The following is a 19,169-nucleotide window of genomic DNA, read 5'->3' as shown; positions in this document are numbered from 1 at the left end:
AAAAATATGTTTGTTGATTTTTTAGTTAACAATATGTAAAATTGTAACAATATAGAGAGATTATAGAGGAATTAAATCTATATTTCATTCCTTTATTCATTGCTTTTCGTTTATTTTTTTTTACAGCTTTATAGTATTCCATTGTATAGTTATACCTAAGGATGTTCAGCCAATTTGTTGATGAATAGTTTACAGTCTTTTGCTGTTATAAACAGCACTGCAATGAATAACTTTTGGTATATGTTATTTAATATTTTTTGCCATTGTATCTTTGGAATAGAATTCTAGGAGGGGATTGTTGGGCCAAAGATAAATGCATGTATTATTTTTAAAATAATAGCTAAATTTCTTTCTGTGTTTTTGATGCCCACCATCAGTATTTGAGAGTGCCTGTTTGTCCAAAGCCTTTCTATTAGAATTTATTGTCAGATTTTAGATTTTTTTGTCCATGTGATAGGTAAGAAATAGTATGGCAGTATATGTTTAATTTTTTAAATAAGTAATGTTGCATATCTTTTCATATCTTTAAAGGTAATTTTATTTTTTGTGAGTAATCTGTTCGTATCTTTTGCCTGTTTTTCTACCAGGATATTGGTCTTCATTCTTCTGCTCATTTTTAGTGCTTTATATATTTTATAATGGGATACAGAAACTATATAATCACACATTTCCCCTGAATTGGTCATTAGTGCTTTGACTTTGTTAGTGCTTTTTTACCATACCAGATTTTTTTTTTGGTCAGTCAAATTTATTGACCTTTATCTTTACTATTTCTGGGTTTTGAATCATAATTAGGAAAGTTTTTCCCACTCCAAGTCAATGAGAGAAATAACCCATTTTTCCCCCTGCTCTTCCCCTCTCTATTTACTTTTTATTTTACATTTAAAGCACAGATCTATTTGATGTTTATCCTCATGTACAGTATGAAGAATAGATCTGTTTTTTTTTTTTAATGTGGCTGTCCAGTTGTCCCAAGTCACTAAAAGGTTTCTTTCTCCTGTTGACTTGAGATACCATCTTTGTTATATGTTATATTTCCATAGACATTTGGACCTATTTATGGAGTTTTCTTTATGTTCCATTGGTCTCCATATACTTGAAGCACACTGTTTTAATTATAGACACTTCGGTTTTCTTGGTTATCTTTGCCTGTTTATTCTTCCAAGTGAACTTACCTTTTTTAAATTTTTAATTAAAAAAATTTTTTTTGTAATGTGTACTTATTTTGGGGGAAAGAGAGTACGAGTGGGGGAGGGACAGAGAGAGAAGGAGACAGAATCCAAAGCAGGCTTCAGGCTCCAGGCTTCAAGCTGTCAGCCCAGAGCCTGACACAGGGCTTGAACTCAAAAACCATGAGATCATGACCTGAGCCGAAGTAGGACACTCAACCGGCTACACCACCCAGGGGCCGCCCCCCCCAAATGAATCAGAATGTTTATCTGAGGATAGTGGTAGTGGGGAGACATATAAAGGTATTGTTATTGGGATTTTATTTGTTGGCTAAATTAGAGTGAACTGACATATTTAGTATTTTGTATATTCCTTTTCAAGATTATGGCATTTCTTTTCATTTGTTGAAGTCTAGTTCTGTATCTGGCAGGGAATATTTTATAGCCTTTTTAAAATTTTATTTTTTTGGGGCGCCTGGGTGGCTTGGTTGGTTAAGCGTCCGACTTCAGCTCAGGTCATGATCTCACGGTCCGTGGGTTCGAGCCCCGCATCAGGCTCTGTGCTGACAGCTCAGAGCCTGGAGCCTGTTTCAGATTCTGTGTCTCCCTCTCTCTCTGCCCCTCCCCTGTTCATGCTCTGTCTCTCTCTGTCTCAAAACTAAATAAACGTTAAAAAAAAAAAAAATTTTTTTTTTAAATTAAAAAAAAATTTTATTTTTTTAGGAAAACAGCTTTATTGGGACACCTGGGTAGCTCAGTCAGTTAAGTGTCTGACTCTTGATTTTGGCTCACGTCATGATCTCATGGTTTGTGGGTTTGAGCCCTGCATTGGGCTCTGCACTAACAGTGTGGAGCCTGTTGGGGATTCTCTCTCTCCCTCTCTTTCTGCCCTTCCCCCACTCTCATGCTCACGTGCTCACTCTCTCTCAAAATAAAACTGAAAAACAAAAACAAAACAGCTTTATTGAGGTATAATTTACCTACCGTAAAATTCATCCATTTTAGGTATGTGAGTCAATGATTTTCAGTAAATTTAGTGTTGTGCAACCATCACCACTGTGTGGTTTTACAGCATTTCCATTAATTCCAAAAGATCCTGCCTGCTCGTTTGCAGTTAATCCCTGTCCACCCTTCAGACCTACACAACCTAATCTGTTGCTGTCTCTAAGACTTGCCTTTTCTGGACATTTCCTATAAATAAAATATAATATGTGATCTTTTGTGTCTGGCTTTTTTCCCTAAGTGTAATGTTTTTGTGGTTCATCCATGTTGTAGCAGCTATCAGTGATTACTGTCTATTTACTATTTAGGTTTTTTTTGTATTATTCCATTAGATGGGTGTACAACATTTTGTTTACCCATTTGTCAGATGATTGACATTGAATTGTTTCTGGTATTTGGCTATTGTGAGTAATGCTATTGTGAACTTTGGGATACAAATCTTCCTGGATATGTATGTTATCATTTCTGTTAGCTAGATATCTTTGTGGATATGTATGTTTTCATTTCTATTGGCTAGATAACCAACAGAAAAATCCCAAAGAGGAGTCAAAGTTAGAGCAACAACTTCTGTAAGTTTGTTACTGCAAAAGACAGCAGCAGTAGCAAAAGCAGCTAGTAACAGGAAGATGCTTTTAATAGTAACTAGCAGCAACATGTTGAGTACTTACGGCACTGTAATGTAGTTTATATACAGAGTATGAGTTTTAGGGACACCTGGGTGGCTCAGTCAGTTAAGCATCTGACTTTGGCTCAAGTCATGCTTTCACAATTTGTAGGTTCAAGCTAATAGCAGAGCCTGGAGTTTCCTTGGGATTCTGTGTCTCCCTCTCTCTGCCCTTCCCTTGCTTGTGCTCCTTCTCTCTTAATAAATCAATAAATAAACATTAAAAAAAAAAGTATGAGTTTTAGAATTGAAATTAGGTTTGAATTCCGAGTGTTGCTTACTATTTCACAAGTCATTTAAACTTTCTAAGTTTCAGTTTCTTGATAGAACTAGACATACACAATATTGTATATGGCACAAAGTATGTGCCCACAAATTGGAAGCTATTCTTTTTTTCTTTAAAATGTATTTATTTATATTGAGAGAGAATATATGCACATGTGGGGGGGGGGGAGAGGGAGAGAGAGAGAGAGAGAGAGAAAATCCCAAGCAGGCTCCACACTGTTAGCACAGAGCCCATTGCAGGGCTCGAACCCACAAACCACGAGATCATGACCTGAGCCGAATTCAAGAGTAGGGTGCTTAACTGACTGAGCCACCCAGGCACCACCTGGAAGCTATTCTTATTATTCCAGGTACCCCTGGAAGCATCATGCCAGACTTAAGACAGAGGAACCAGGGTAACCAATGGTTATACTGGCTGACATTTCTTATAGATGTTGCCAAGACAATCTGTGATCTCTTGTCAGGGAATAGAAATGGTCACTGAGTTAATGAAGAACTCTGTCAGTGAAGCCATTATTTTTGTAACCATTATTACAGTACCCAACATTCTTTCCAGGCTGTTACGTGTTATTTTTCTCATGATGGTTTTTTCTTCCCCTCATGATGTTTTAAAAGGTACAAACAACATAAGTAATTTTAAAAGAAATAGTTAAAAATCACCTATAGTCTCACCACTCTAATGTCTTAGCTGTACTCAAGTTTCTTGTCCTTTAATATTTCTAAATGTAAGAGTCAGTGTGAAAATAAAAATGGTCCAATAAGAAATGACCAGGTTTTCTTTTAAGCAATATTGAGGTTTAACTTCATACTTTTAGGTTCCTATTTCCTTTAAATTTGGTTTCAAATAATTGTCATTCTAGAAAAAAACACTAGGTTATAGATGCCAAAATCTTGCTTATTGTGATTATTATTTAGTTATATGTATTATGTTCAAGTTATGCTTGTGAAGTTCCTTTTTAGAAAAATATTTAAGCAAGAGAGTAAGACTATCAGTTAACTTATATAGCCTTTAGTTACAGAATCTGTGTTCATAAAAAATTATATAAATTGAATTTTAATGCATTAGCAAAGCTATCTTTGTGTCACTTATCACTGGAACTTCAAAATGTTACATTTATGTTAGGTTTTGCCTAATTGCGTATAAGGTATTTATAATCCTTGTTTTTTTTTTTTTTTATAGGTTTTTAAGTTAGTTTCATGTGTGCAATACATGGAGAGAAACCAGTAATAAAGCTTATATGCAGGTGTAGCTTTTTTCCCTATAGAATGGTAATGTCCAGTTGGTGGGTTAAAATAAGGGAAGTATTAAGAATCTATGATGTTTTATTAATATATATAATGCTTTTAGTTTTAAATATAAAATTCCCTTTGTACTCCTGCCTTAAGCCATGTCATGTGGTTGATTATGAAGGAGGAATTGGAAAAGTAATTTGGAAATTGAATATAGGATATTATTTTAAATAGCCACTCAAGTGCTATTTTTTTTCTTTACCTATAAGATAGACATAGGCTATTAAAAAATACATTCTACCTCAATATGTCTAGGTGTATAATCTTTGGAACTTAGAAACTACTTCTGAAGTAACTTTCTCCAAATCAGGTCATCGTTCATTGACTGATTAGCTGGTGCCTGCTCTCTTCTCCTCTTTGAAGTATCAGAGAGTACATTGTAGATCTTTGTCATGGGCTCGTACCTCTTCTAGATACTGGCCAGTTTTTGAAATAGTGCATATGTTTGATAATGTACAGCTGGATTAGAGATGAAATTCAACGTTTCCAAGGAATGGCACCTTGGGTGAAGGAATAGATTGCATAAACCCCACAATGAAAGAAATTGAACGTTTGTTGTTTTTGTGTTAATAAGCAAGAGTTCGCTAAAAGTTGCGTAAAAATAAATATACAGTATCAATGGTATACCTACATACTAGGAGAAAAGAACAACAAAGGGAACTGGGGTGCCTGGGTGTCAGAGTCAGTTAAGCATCTGACTCTTGATTTCCACTCAGGTCACTATCTCATAGTTTGTGAATTTGAGCCTGGACTCAGGGGTTCTGTGCTGACAGTGTGGAGCCTGCTTGGGATTTTCTCTCGCTCTCTCTCTCCCTCCCTCCTTCCCTCCCTCCACCCCTTCCCCTCTCCCTCCATTCCTCTTTCTCACTCCCTTTCTGTCTGTCCCCCTCTCTCCCTCCCCCTCCCCTTCTCCTTCCCCCTTTCCCTCCCTCCTCCTCTCTCTCTCTGCCCCTCCCCAGCTCCTGCGTGCTCGTTTGCCCACGCGTGCGCTCTCTCTTTCTCTCTCTCTCAAGATTAAATAAATTTAAAGAAAAAGAATAAAGAGAGCTCATTTACAAGAGAAACAAAGTCTCTAAGAATAATCTTTTTCAAATTTTCTTTAACGTTTGTTTATTTTTGACAGACAGAGCACAAGGTGGGAAGGGGCAGAGAGAGAGAGAGAGAGAGAGACACAGAATCTGAAGGAGGCTCCAGGCTCTGAGCTGTCAGCACAGAACCCAACACAGGGCTCTAACTCACAAGTTGTGAGATCATGACCTGAGCTGAAATTGGATGCTTAACCGACTGAGCCACCCAGGCACCCCTCTAAGAATAATCTTAATAGGAGTGTATTTGACCTCTGTGAAGAAAATTATATAGCATTTGTTAGCAGTATAATAAAGTAAACCCTACAAGTTTCCTAGAGATTTATAAAAGATGGTAGATGGCAAGATATATTCTTGGATGAAAAAATATATTATAGAGATGTCAGGGCTTCATTGGTGTTATTTAATGCCAAATCAGTCCAAATCTCAGGAATTTTCTTTTAGCCTTGATTTTATAATCCTGAAGAATTAAGAAAACCTGAGTCTACTTAGGTATCAAAATAGAATTATTCCAGTCTTTTCAACAAATGTTATTTGGCCATTTGTAGGTCCACATGCAAAAGAGATTAATTAATTAGACCTTTTATGTCATGTCAAGCACAAAAATTAACATAGAATTAATGTAAGATCTAAACTATACAACTTCTAGAAGAAATATAGGAGAAATTCTCAGTGACTTTCTGTTAGGCAGAGATTTCTTTTTTTTTTAATTTTTTTTTTCCAACGTTTTTATTTATTTTTGGGACATAGAGAGACAGAGCATGAACGGGGGAGGGGCAGAGAGAGAGGGAGACACAGAATCGGAAACAGGCTCCAGGCTCTGAGCCATCAGCCCAGAGCCCGACGTGGGGCTCGAACTCACGGACCGCGAGATCGTGACCTGGCTGAAGTCGGACGTTTAACCGACTGCGCCACCCAGGCGCCCCAGGCAGAGATTTCTTAAATATGTCACCAAAAGCATCATGCATAAAAGAAATTGCTAATTTGGATTTCATCAGAATTAAAGACTTAAAAAATTGTTTTAATGTTTATTTATATTTGAGAGAGACACATAATGTGAGTGGGGGAGGGGGGGGAAGCAGAATCTGAAGCAGGTTCCAGCTTCCAAGCTGTCAGCACAGACCCCGATATGGGGCTCGAACTCACCAACTGTGCGATCATGATTTGAGCCAAAGTTGGATGCTTAACCTACTGAGCCACCCAGGTACCCCGAGAATTAAAGACTTAAAAAAAAATTTTTTTTTCAACGTTAATTCTTTTTTTTGAGAGACAGAGTCAGAGCATGAGTTGGGGAGGGGCAGAGAGAGAAGGAGACACAATCTGAAGTAGGCTCCAGGCTCTGAGCTGTCCGCACCGAGCCTGATGTGGGGCTTGAACCCACGAACTGTGAGATCATGACCTGAGCTGAAGTCCAGCGCTTAACCAACTGAGCCACCCAGGCGCCCTGAGATTTAAAGACTTTTATGCTTCAAAAGATACTGGGGAAAAAATGAAGTCATGCTACCATCTGGGAGAAAATATTTACAAATAATGTATCTATAAAGACTTGTATTACAAATATATAAAGAACTGTTACAACTCAACAATAAGACCAAGGTCCAAGTTAAACATGGACAAAAGAGCTGAACAGACACTTCATTAAAGTGACTAATAATAAGCACTTGAATAAAATGCTCAACATCAGAAATGAAAATTAATGAGATATCACTATACATCCACTAGACTAGCTATAATAAAAGACAATAATAATGATTGGTGAGAATGTGGAGAAACTGGAGCCCTCGATTTCCTGGTGGGAATGATTTGTCAGTTCCTTAAAAAGTTACACATAAGTTTATCATAGTACCCAGAAATTACATTTGAAAGTATTTACCCAAGAGAAATGAAAGTATATATGCAAAAACTTAACAGATTCGTGTTTATACCAACTTTATTTGTAATAGCCAAAAGTGAGAAAAATCTAGACTCCATCAACAAAAATATGGATAAACAAATTGTGGTATATTCACATGATAGGACACCACTCAACCATAAAAGGAAATGAACTATTGATACACAGAACTACATGAATAAATATGAAAATAATACACTGAATGAAAAAAGCCAGACACAAAAGTATATATAATGTATGATTCCATATTTAGATAGAACTCTTGAAAATACAAACCGAACCATAATGACAAAATGCAGGTCAGTTGTGAGGGTGTATCATGGACATGGAGGGATGGTGATTTGACTGTAACAGGGCATACAGGATCTTTTTAGGGTATTGGAAATGTTCTAAAATCGGATTGAGGTGATGGTTATGCTCTGTAAATTTACTGACATCAGTGAAGTATACACTTAAAATGGGTGAAATTTTTAGCTCTCAGTCTTCTTATGGGGAAATTCTTTTCAAAAACATGACATGTAAACTCTTGGCAGAGCTTGATGTAGATAGGTAATAGTAATGAAGAGAGACGAAAGTTTTCAAAAAGATTGAAGAAAGAAAAAAGACCGTGCCACATTTATGAAAAATACAGCAAGGGAAGAAATGGAACGGGACTAGTGTGTGTGTGTGTGTGTGTGTGTGTGTGTGTGTGTGTGTAACCATCTTAACCATTAAAAACTTTTTTTTAATTTTAGAGAGCACGCAAGTAGGGGAGAGGGGGGCAGAGGGAAAGAGAATCTTAAGCAGACTCCATGCTTAGTGTGGAGCCCAATATGGGGCTCATTCCCACAACCCTATGATCATGACCTGAGCCAAAATCAAGAGTTGGATGCTCAACTGACTGAGCCACCCAGGCGCCCCTCCTTCTTAACCATTTTTAAGTGTACATTTAAGTAGTAGTAAGTATATCCACATTGTTGTGAAACATAATCTCCAGAGCTTTTCCTCTTGTAGTCTGAAACTCTATACTCCTTAACTCCCTTTTCCCCTCTCCCTTAAGCCCTGGTGACCACCACTTTACTTTATTAATTTGTCTGCTTTAGTTCCACACATAAGTAGAATTAATACAGTATTTTAAAATTTTTTGTAACTGGGTTATTTCACTTAGCATAATGTCCTGAAGATTTGTTCTTGTTGCAGCATGTGATAGTTTGTTCCTTTTAAAGGCTGAATAATACTCCATTGTATGCATATACAGTATTTTGTTCATCCATTCACCCATTGATGGACGTTTAGGTTGTTTTCACCTTTTGGCTGTGAGCTTGGGTGTGCAAGTATCTCCTTGAGACAAAATGTGAATTTTATTTTTATCCTTTTTTTTATTCACATATTTTTAAATATTTTATTTTTTAAATTTTATTTTAGAGAACGAGAGAGAGAGAGAGAGAGAGAGAGAGAGAGAGAGAGAGAGAGAGGTAGCCAGGGAGAGGGACAGAGGGAGAGAGAGAATCTTAAGCAGGCTCCATGCTCAGTGCAGAGCCCAGTGCGGGGCTTGATCCCACAATCCTAGGATCATGACCTGAGCCGAAATCAAGAATAAGACGCTCAACCAACTGAACCACCCAGGCAGCCCAAAATGTGAATTTTAAAGTATGAAAGTCATATCTTAAAAGCTGTTAAAAAAAAAAAACAGCATTACCCTGACATAAGAATCTTTGTCGAAGGGGATGAATAGATGGCATTAAAATATAACCTAAAACACGTAAGAAGATTTAAGATAGGTATCAAAATGTAATAGAGGAAAATGAATTTTTCAGTAAATGGTTGGGGATAGCTAATTGCCCATGGAGAGTGAGTGCCAGATTCTATTTATAATCTTATCTAATACCATAAACAAAAATTAGTTCTAGATGAAGTCAATAATTAAGGAAACACATTGAACAAAATATAGATGTATCTGTCCTCTAAATAAGGATGCACTTTACAAACTTAGAGCAATTTAGAAAAGAACTACAAAAGAAACGACAGATTTCATAATTTAAAACCAAAGAGCTGGGGTGCCTAATGGCTCAGTCAGTTAAGTGGCCAACTCTTGATTTCAGCTCAGGTCATGATTTCATGGTTCGTGAGTTCAAGCCCCTGCACCAGGCTCTGTACTCACAGCATGGAGTCTGCTTTGGATCTTGTGTCTCCCTCTTTCTGCCCCTCCCCTGCGCTCTCTCTCAAAAATAAATAAACGTTAGAAAAAAATTTCTTTAAGTTAAAAAAAAAAGCTGCTTTGTATTTCTTAAAAGAATACCATATCTCATAAATAAAATCTATCTTGGGTAAAATTAACAGCAAATATACTATCTTTTTTTTAGATATTAAAGAGTTATAGAATGTGAATATATTATATAAGATCTTAACACCTTTAGATATTACAGGATTAATATTTCTATATAAGATCATACAAATTAATATGGAAACCACTGGGGTGCCTGGGTGGCTCAGTCGGTTAAGTGTCCGACTTCGCCTCAGGTCATGATCTCACAGTTCGTGGGTTCGAGCCCCGCATTGGGCTGTGTGCTGATAGCTCAGAGCCTGGAGCCTGCTTCGGATTCTGTGTCTCCCTCTCTCTCTGCCCCTCCCCAGCTCACACTCTGTCGTCTCTCCCTCTCTCAAAGATAAATAAACATTAAAAAAAAATTAAAATATATGGAAATCACTAAAAGTTGTAAAGAACAAATCATAAAAGGAAATAAACACGAAGATGCACAGATTAAGAGAGTAAGTACTGTTTTCACTATGTACGTTTAGCTCTGGTCTTTAAAAAAATTTTCTTGTGACAGGTAGGATTTTTACTTTTATAATGAATTTCATAGCCTTCAAAGTAAAAGTTTTTGTCTGTTAGTTTAAAACATTTTTCCTTTTTGTTTCCAGGAAGTATTGATGAAGATGTTGTGGTGATAGAAGCTTCCTCCACTCCCCAGGTCACTGCCAATGAAGAAATTAATGTTACCTCAACTGACAGTGAGGTGGAGATTGTAACAGTTGGAGAAAGCTATCGGTATGATTTTAATTCCTGTTTGCAGATGTGAAGTTTTAAATGTAAATATTTAAACATTTGTGCTGCAGATACTTGGATTCTTTTACCCTTTTTTTTTTTTTTTTTTTTTTGAGACCTCATTTGAGGTTAACCAGATTAGTGGTCTTCAAACCAGGTTGCATTAGACTCACCTGGGAAGATAATAAAGTAAAATTGTTCCCTGGATCATATATCCCGGACCAACAGAAAAGCACTGCAAATGTACAGTGGGAGTTAAGAGTTAATGCTGCAGATAAACAGTAGTTTTACTTAGTGCTTTACAAAATTTAGTTTGTTTTATAATTCAGAGTTCATGAGCTTCTTTGAGTTTTAGATGTGAATAAAACATAAGTATTAGGAATGGTACTAAAAGTAAAAGTAGTGAAAAATATTAAGGAGTATTGATATTTATGTATTCATTTTTGTTCTAATCTATTTCAGGATTTCATTGATAGCAGTGAAATTTGTGCTATTAGGGCAATGTAGTATAAAACATATTTTTGTAATTTTTTTGGTCCTTCACTCAGTAATTTTATCTAAACCCTGAACTAAAAAATGAAAGAAATTATGTCATTCCTTGATAAACAACTGGAAATAATATTGCCCTTTTGTGAATTACTTTGACCAAAAAAAAAAAAAAAAAAAGGAAAAGGAAAAAAGAAGCCATAACACTATTCATTTTGTGCTTTAGATGATTACAGATATTGATACAAAAGGCAGTAAAGTGTTCCTTTATTCCATTTGATATGCCAAACTAATCTATGGATGAACCTTAATTTTTGTGTTGGGATGAATTTAGAAATGCATTTGCTCTTTGTGTTTTAATTTGTGTTATTTATTAATTTTTTTTTTTAATTTTGGAAGCATGTTACAAACATACTTAGAATGTGCTTCTCCATTTGTACTTTTCCATTGGCGTACTGCTTCTAATGGCACGGAAGAGAGCACTCTGTAATGTATCTGTTTCAGTTTTAAATGGTTTTCCTAGACTCAAGAAAATTGGTACTCCATGGTAGGTGCCACAGTTACCCTGTGACTGTACGTAGTGCTTGATACAATACTACTCAGTTTTTATGAGCTACAAGGATTGCTGAAATGAAGGACCTATCTTTGTGGAACTGGAGATCTTTCTTGTCATGGAGGTGCTTAATGTTCAAGCAGATGCATTTACCATAGTAATGGACCACGATCTTGAAAAAGACACACAGTGCTCATGACCCATATTTATTTTCCTTACTGTTACACGGGATATTAACTTTGTCACTGTTTTAGCTGGCTTTTGGTCTTTCCTCTCTGAGAATGCATCCAGGGCCTCCTGGCTGGCTCAGTCAGTAGAATATGAGACTCTTGATCTCAGGGTTGTGGATTCAGGCTCCATGTTGGGTGTAGAGTTTGCTTAAAAACAAGATCTTTAAAAAGAGAGCAAGAATGCATCTGTGTTTCAGATTCTTTAATTTTAGGATTTGACAGTTGTCACTAATCATAGGGACCACTAAGGCCTCTGTGAAAACCATTCCTTATACATCAAGTTTTTAGTATAATATTTGAAGGTTTCATGAACTGCAAAGTGGACCTGGAACTTTAATGCGTTCATTAAGAGCCTCCCAGAAATAATAGACTATTTAGTCTCAATACAGTCTCTTGGTTTCTCAAGAATTTTAAATTGTGATCTCTCTTTTCATTCAAAACCATTTCATCCTGAGACATTTGTTTACTATCATGCCTTGATCTCCACAATTCTTGCTGGAATGCAGCGTCTTTTTTGCTGTGTCTCCGGAATTCACCTTTATACTCCTGGTTACTTGAGAATTTCATTTTACAATTAGAGCTTCTTTCTAAATTCTTAGGCTCTACAATTCATTTTCAGCCCCGGTTCTTTTCTGAGTGGTCAAGCCTACATCCCTGATGACTATATATTAACGGATCTGGTTCACCCTTTCCATACAAGCTGACAATAAGCTTCTTTTTTTTTTCTTAAAGATAATTTTTTTTTAATAATCTCTATACCCAATGTAGGACTTGAACTCACAACCCCAATATCAAGAGTTTCATATTCTTCCAAATGAGCCAGCTAGGTACCCCTGACAATAATTTTTAAGCAGTTTTTACATTCAGTTTGGGCAAAAGGAAAAAAATCAACTCATAAGCCCCACCTTTTTAAAACACTTATTTTTCTCCTGAATCTTGAATAATATCCTTCTGAACCCTCAGTTCAGACTATTATAGTGAATCCTTGAGGTTTTTTTTAATACTTAGAGATAATTTAGTGGAATACAACACGATGCATATAATAAAAGATGATATCAGTGTTAGGTGTTGAGGGTTTGTGGTTACATGCTTTAAAAGCAAAAAGTGGGGGTGCCTGGGTAGCTTAGTCGGTTAAGCATCCAACTTTGGCTCAGGTCATGATCTCACAGTTTGTGGGTTCGAGCCCCGTGTTGGGCTCTGTGTTGACACCTCAGAGCCTGGAGCCTGCTTCAGATTCTGTCTCCCTCTCTTTCTCTGCCCCTCCCCTGCTTGTGCTCTCTCTGTCTCTCTCTCTCTCTCAAAAACAAACAAACAAAGCATAAAGTGGCTCAAACAAGTGATGTTTCTTATGACTACCAAACTAGTAAACTAGCTGTAACTATCTTTACCTGTCCTAATCCCAGAAAATCTCTGGTGCCTTGAATCTTTAAAAAAAATTTTTTTTTTTCAAATGTTTATTTACTTTTGAGACAGAGACAGAGCATGAGTGGGACAGAGGCAGACAGAGAGGGAGACACAGAATCTGAAGTAGGTTCTAATCTCTGCGCTGTCAGCACAAGGCCCGACATGGGTCTTGAACCCACAAACCGTGAGAACATGACCTGAGCTGAAGTTGGATACTTCACCAACTAAGCCACCCAGGTGCCCCACCTTGAATCTTTTTTAGGACAATACCGGAAACTTATCTTGGTTTAGGACTCTCAAAGCCATGTTTTGCAAATTCAGTCTGGATTCAACATACAAGATTGTGTGGGTGTTATTTAATGTTTAACATATTGATGTTTTTGTTACTTTACCTGTGGTGAATAATTTCAGGTATTAAATAAAATGTAAATACTGGATTACAACCCGGTGAGTATTCAAAATAACCATTGAAAAGAGAGCAGCATTCTTGAAACAGAATCCTGTATTTTATACCAGTGATTGGTCTCACATATCATTTCACATATTCTCAGGTCAGTTGGTTGGTGAACATTTGTTGAACATTTCATTCAGCAAATGTTTTATTGAATGCCAGGCATTGTGCTAGTCATAATTTTTAATTCTATTACCATTATTTCCTTGGAGAAGAAACTTTGTAACTTGAACTTCACAACATGTTTTGTAAGAAAGGCTTATGATTTCTTAAGAACTAAAATTCTTGTTCATTTTTTTATGTTTACTAATTTAATATTGATGTCATTTAAGGTCTCGTTCAACTCTTGGACACTCCAGATCTCATTGGAGCCAAGGTTCAAATTCTCATACAAGTCGGCCACAGGAGCCACGGAACCGCAGTAGGATCTCTACTGTTATTCAACCCTTGAGGCAAAATGCAGCAGAAGTTGTGGACCTTACTGTTGATGAAGATGGTAGGTTGGATTAGTAACAGTGTAGAATTAAGAAGAGAACTGATAAAATCAGATACCTTTGAAGCTCCTAAAATGAAACTCCTGCCACTTCCTGTTAATATTATTAAACTACTGGAAAGTTTTTGGATATTCTAATCTTATTTTTCACTTGATATAATTACCTCAGTTTATAAATTGTGCCTAAAATTCTTTCATTGTTGTTGCTCAGTAGTTATTTTCTTAGGAAAAAACTATTTTTTACGGGTGGTAGCTTGAGCTACCCTCAGACTTACCTATTACTTTAATTTATAATATTATTGTCATGCTTTAACTTTGCTATGAAAAATAGAAGTGACAGGGATGCCTGGGTGGCTCAGTCGGTTAAGTGTCCAACTTTGGCTCAGGTCATGATCTCGCGATTCATGGGTTTGAGCCCCACGTCGGGCTCTGTGCTTATAGCTCAGAGCCTGGAACTTGCTTCAGATTCTGTGTCTCTGTCTCTCTCTGCCCATCCCCTGATTGCATGTTCTTTCTCTCTCAAAAATAGATAAACATTAAAAAAGAAAAATAGAAATGACACTTTTTAAATACAACAGAAAAGCAACATAACTTGAATTTACGTGGTTAATACTGGTTATTTGAAATGTCAGAATTGCTTTAAAAATTATGTTATCCTCTAATATTACCAGTACCTTTGTGCTGCTTGGTTGTGGTGTTTTCTTTCAGCTTGCAACTGCATCCAAGTAACTAAGAAAAGAAAGCTAGAATTGGAAAACAGGTGAAGGAAAGTGGTAGCATGTATGAATATATGAATATTTAGGTGTAGATTTTCCCACATAAGTGGAAATTACCCTCAGATAGTAGTTAGTTACATCTTAGAAGGAAATGGTCAGTCATAATTTCCTTAAAGGAAGATGATAAGCCTTATATGAATTTGTTAGCTTTAAATTGGAGGAAGGATACATAAGATAGGAAGAAAGGCCTGGTATAATCAGCTCTTGTATGGATTGTTTGCAGCTTGGGTGATCAAAGCTTTCAGTGTATGACTACTTTGAATTAAGATGTTTATGAAGAGGTAATTTACTCCTATTATCTGCATTTCATTGAACCATGTCTCAGCTTTTATTTTGAAGTGCCATAAATTATCTGTAAGACAGTGATTAATATATTAGGGATTCATTAAAGATTACTCAAAGTTAATTAAATTAGGATTACTATGTTGGAAACTCTGTGTGTTTTCCCTGTGATGTCTGCCAGCCAGTAAATAGGAAAAGGTGACAGAGTAGTCTTTTAACCCATTGGAATTAGTTCGACCCGAAGACTTTCACTAGGTTATAAGTATTCCAGTGATCATTAGATGCCTTCTTCTCCCTACTAGTTTTTCTCATTGGAAGACATCTATCTTATTAAAAGTAAGTCCAAAATATTAAGTATATCAGTTAGACCAATGGTTCTTAAGTGCTGACCATTTTGTGCCCCTGAAGATATTTGGCAATATCTGCAGACATTTTTGGTTCTTACAGTTGGGGAAGAGTACTGCTAATGTCTAATGGGTTGAGGCCCAGGATGCCACTAAACATCCTAAAAGGCACAGGACAGCCGTGCCGGTACCGACTCCCATCTCTAGCAAAAAATTACCCAGCCCAAACTGTCAATACTGCTAAGGTCAAAATGTTAAATACCATTTGCCAATAAACAGAGGTTCCTTCCTCCCCTTTTTATGTATAAGGAAATATATTTGTTTATGCATCCAGAGTACAGTGTCCCATGTAGATCAGCAGGCACTATTTGTGTTTCAGGAATCCACTTAGCACACTGCATTGTATAGAATAGTTTATCCTCTCATTCTGTATCACATTAAGAGAGTCCCTTCTCAGATCTAATTGTTCTGACTGTGCTTTGGACAGACTTATTTTCACCTTTTAAACAACTGTTTTCAGTCTGAAATATAACTTGTACATAAGTTAAGGTCTGCCTGATCAAAAAGAATGAAATCTTGCCATTTGCAACTACATGGATGGAACTAGAGGGTATTAGCTAAGTGAAATTAGAGACAAACATCGTATGACTTCACTCATATGAGGACTTTAAGATACAAAACAGATGAACATAAGGGAAGGGAAGCAAAAATAAAAACGGGGTGGGGGGGACAAAACATAAGAGACTCTTAAATATGGAGAACAAACAGAGGGTTACTGGAGGGGTTGTGGGAGGGGGGATGTGCTAAACAGGGAAGGGGCATTAAGGAATCTACTCCTGAAATCATTGTTGCACATATGCTAACTAACTTGGATGTATATTTAAAAAATAAATTTGAAAAAAAAGAAAAATCTGCCTGAAATTTCTTTTACTTTCTACAAAAATTTTACTTTTGTTAGAAAGCACTGATGATTATCAATTTTTGCAAACAAATTTTTGAAAAAGGCATGTAAGAAAGAGACTAACACAGTGTTAAAAATCATAGCTAATGTTTAAGTAGTTCCTATATGTAAACCATTATACAGAGTGCTTTATATGTGTGACCTCAGTTCATCCTAACAATAGTTGTGTGAGGAAAATTCTGTACTTTCCCAGTTCTAGAGACGAGGAAATGGAGAGTGTTTAAGTAACTTATCCATGACTGTAGTGTCCTTGCAGTCTGACTCTAGAATTCATTCTGTACCAGAGAAAGTGTAATTTGTAATACTGGTCTGATAGCCTGTGACAATGTATATGAAAATAGTAAAGGGGCTTTTACTTTCCTTTTCTCATTTTCTCCTTTGTGATCAGAAAATTTACATAATTGTTACCCAAAAGACTGTGGTAATCACCTGAATGTTAGAATATGCATATATGTTGATTTTTTTTAATGCAGTAATTGTATTTTAGTAGCATGTCATTTTAATGTTGCATGCTAGCTTTATGAAAGCTTTTAAAATTTAATAATTATAAAAATGTTACCATGAATTAAAATATAACCCATTACCTGATCTATTTTGAAATGCTGATTAAACATTTTGTATTTTGCAGAACCTACTGTAGTACCAACCACTTCTGCAAGAATGGAATCACAAACCACAAGCACTTCCATTAACAATTCAAATCCATCTACCTCTGAGCAGACCTCTGATACTGCTTCAGCTGTCACTGGTAGTCAACCCCCCACAGTGTCAGAGACTTCAGCTACTCTTACAAGCAATAGCATGACTGGTACTTCCATAGGAGGTATGTAATAAAGTGGGGAAGCACCATTTTTCGTTACTCTTTTTAGGAAAAGTATTCTTGTTGCTATATTAGCAAGAGTATATTTGTAGAATAAATCCTATGTGAGCAAAATAGTGTCTTTAGAATTAGACTATGATTTCATATTTCAGTTTGTGTGCTATATATTACCAAAGTGTCATAGCTCAACTGAAAGAGATCAGTGAGAATGAAATGGCTGACCAAAAATATGAGCAACAAAAGAAAAAATAGGTAAATTGAACTTCATCAAAATGTAAAACTTTTGTACATCAGAAACATTATCAAGAAAGTGAAAAGACATGGCCACAGCAACTTCTTACTCAACGTGTCTCCAGAGGCAAGGGAAACAAAAGCAAAAATGAACTACTGGGACCTCATCAAAAAGCTCCTGCACAGCGAAGGAAACAATCAGCAAAACTAAAAGGCAACCAATGGAATGGGAGAAGATATTTGCAAACGACATATCAGATAAAGGGTTAGTATCCACAAATCTATGAAGAACTTCTCAAACTCAATACCCAAAAAACAAATAATCCAGTGAAGAAATGGGCAAGAGGCATGAATAGACACTTCTCCAAAGAAGACATCCAGGTGGCCAACCAACACATGAAAAAATTCTCAACGTCACTCATCATCAGGGAAAAACAAATCAAAACCACAATGATATACTACCTTGTACCTGTCAGAATGGCTAACATTAACAACTCAGGCAACAACAGATGTTGGCGAGGATGCAGAGAAAGAGGATCTCTTTTGCACTGCTGGTGGGAATGCAGACTGGTGCAGCCACTCTGGAAAATAGTATGGAGGTTCCTCAAGAAATTAAAAATAGAACTACCCTACGACCCAGCAATTACATTACTAGATATTTATCCACGGGATACAGGTATGCTGTTTCGAAGGGACACATGCACCCCAATGTTTATAGCAGCACTATGAACAATAGCCAAAGTATGGAAAGAGCCCAAATGTCCATCAATGGAGGAATGGATAAAGAAGATGTGTGGCACAAAAACAGACACATAGACCAATGGAATAGAATAGAAACCCCAGAACTAGACCCACAAACGTATGGCCAACTCATCTTTGACAAAGCAGGAAAGAACATACAATGGAAAAAAGACAGTCTCTTTAACAAATGGTGCTGGGAGAACTGGACGGCAACATGCAGAAGGTTGAAACTAGACCACTTTCTCACACCATTCACAAAAATAAACTCAAAATGGATAAAGGACCTGAATGTGAGACAGGAAACCATCAAAACCTTAGAGGAGAAAGCAGGAAAAGACCTCTCTGACCTCAGCCGTAGCAATCTCTTACTCGACACATCCCCAAAGGCAAGGGAATTAAAAGCAAAAGTGAATTACTGGGACCTTATGAAGATAAAAAGCTTCTGCACAGCAAAGGAAACAACCAACAAAACTAAAAGGCAACGAACGGAATGGGAAAAGATATTTGCAAATGACATATCGGACAAAGGGCTAGTATCCAAAATCTATAAAGAGCTCACCAAACTCCACACCCGAAAAACAAATAACCCAGTGAAGAAATGGGCAGAAAACATGAATAGACACTTCTCTAAAGAAGACATCCGGATGGCCAACAGGCACATGAAAAGATGCTCAGCGTTGCTCCTCATCAGGGAAATACAAATCAAAACCACACTCAGGTATCACCTCACGCCAGTCAGAGTGGCCAAAATGAACAAATCAGGAGACTATAGATGCTGGCGAGGATGTGGAGAAACGGGAACCCTCTTGCACTGTTGGTGGGAATGCAAATTGGTACAGCCACTCTGGAAAGCAGTGTGGAGGTTCCTCAGAAAATTAAAAATAGACCTACCCTATGACCCAGCAATAGCACTGCTAGGAATTTATACAAGGGATACAGGAGTACTGATGCATAGGGGCACTTGTACCCCAATGTTTATAGCAGCA

General features: G+C 36.8%; 1 protein-coding gene across 4 annotated transcripts in view; it reads left to right on the top strand.

Moving 5' to 3' along the window:
• RNF111 (ring finger protein 111) overlaps positions 1-19,169 on the top strand; it is a 99,395-nt gene that overhangs the window by 50,178 nt on the left and 30,048 nt on the right. For all 4 annotated transcript variants that reach the window (XM_043555312.1, XM_043555311.1, XM_043555310.1 and 1 more), the window contains exons 3-5: positions 10,288-10,414; positions 13,868-14,031; positions 17,020-17,214. In XM_043555312.1, the coding sequence (XP_043411247.1) occupies positions 10,288-10,414; positions 13,868-14,031; positions 17,020-17,214 (486 nt within the window). The remainder of the gene's footprint in view (positions 1-10,287; positions 10,415-13,867; positions 14,032-17,019; positions 17,215-19,169) is intronic.

The sequence above is a fragment of the Prionailurus bengalensis genome, chromosome B3 (assembly GCF_016509475.1).
Source record: "Prionailurus bengalensis isolate Pbe53 chromosome B3, Fcat_Pben_1.1_paternal_pri, whole genome shotgun sequence".
NCBI classification, from domain to species: domain Eukaryota; kingdom Metazoa; phylum Chordata; class Mammalia; order Carnivora; family Felidae; genus Prionailurus; species Prionailurus bengalensis.
The sequence above is the reverse complement of the archived record's forward strand: the minus strand, read 5'-3'. Positions and strand labels throughout refer to the sequence as shown.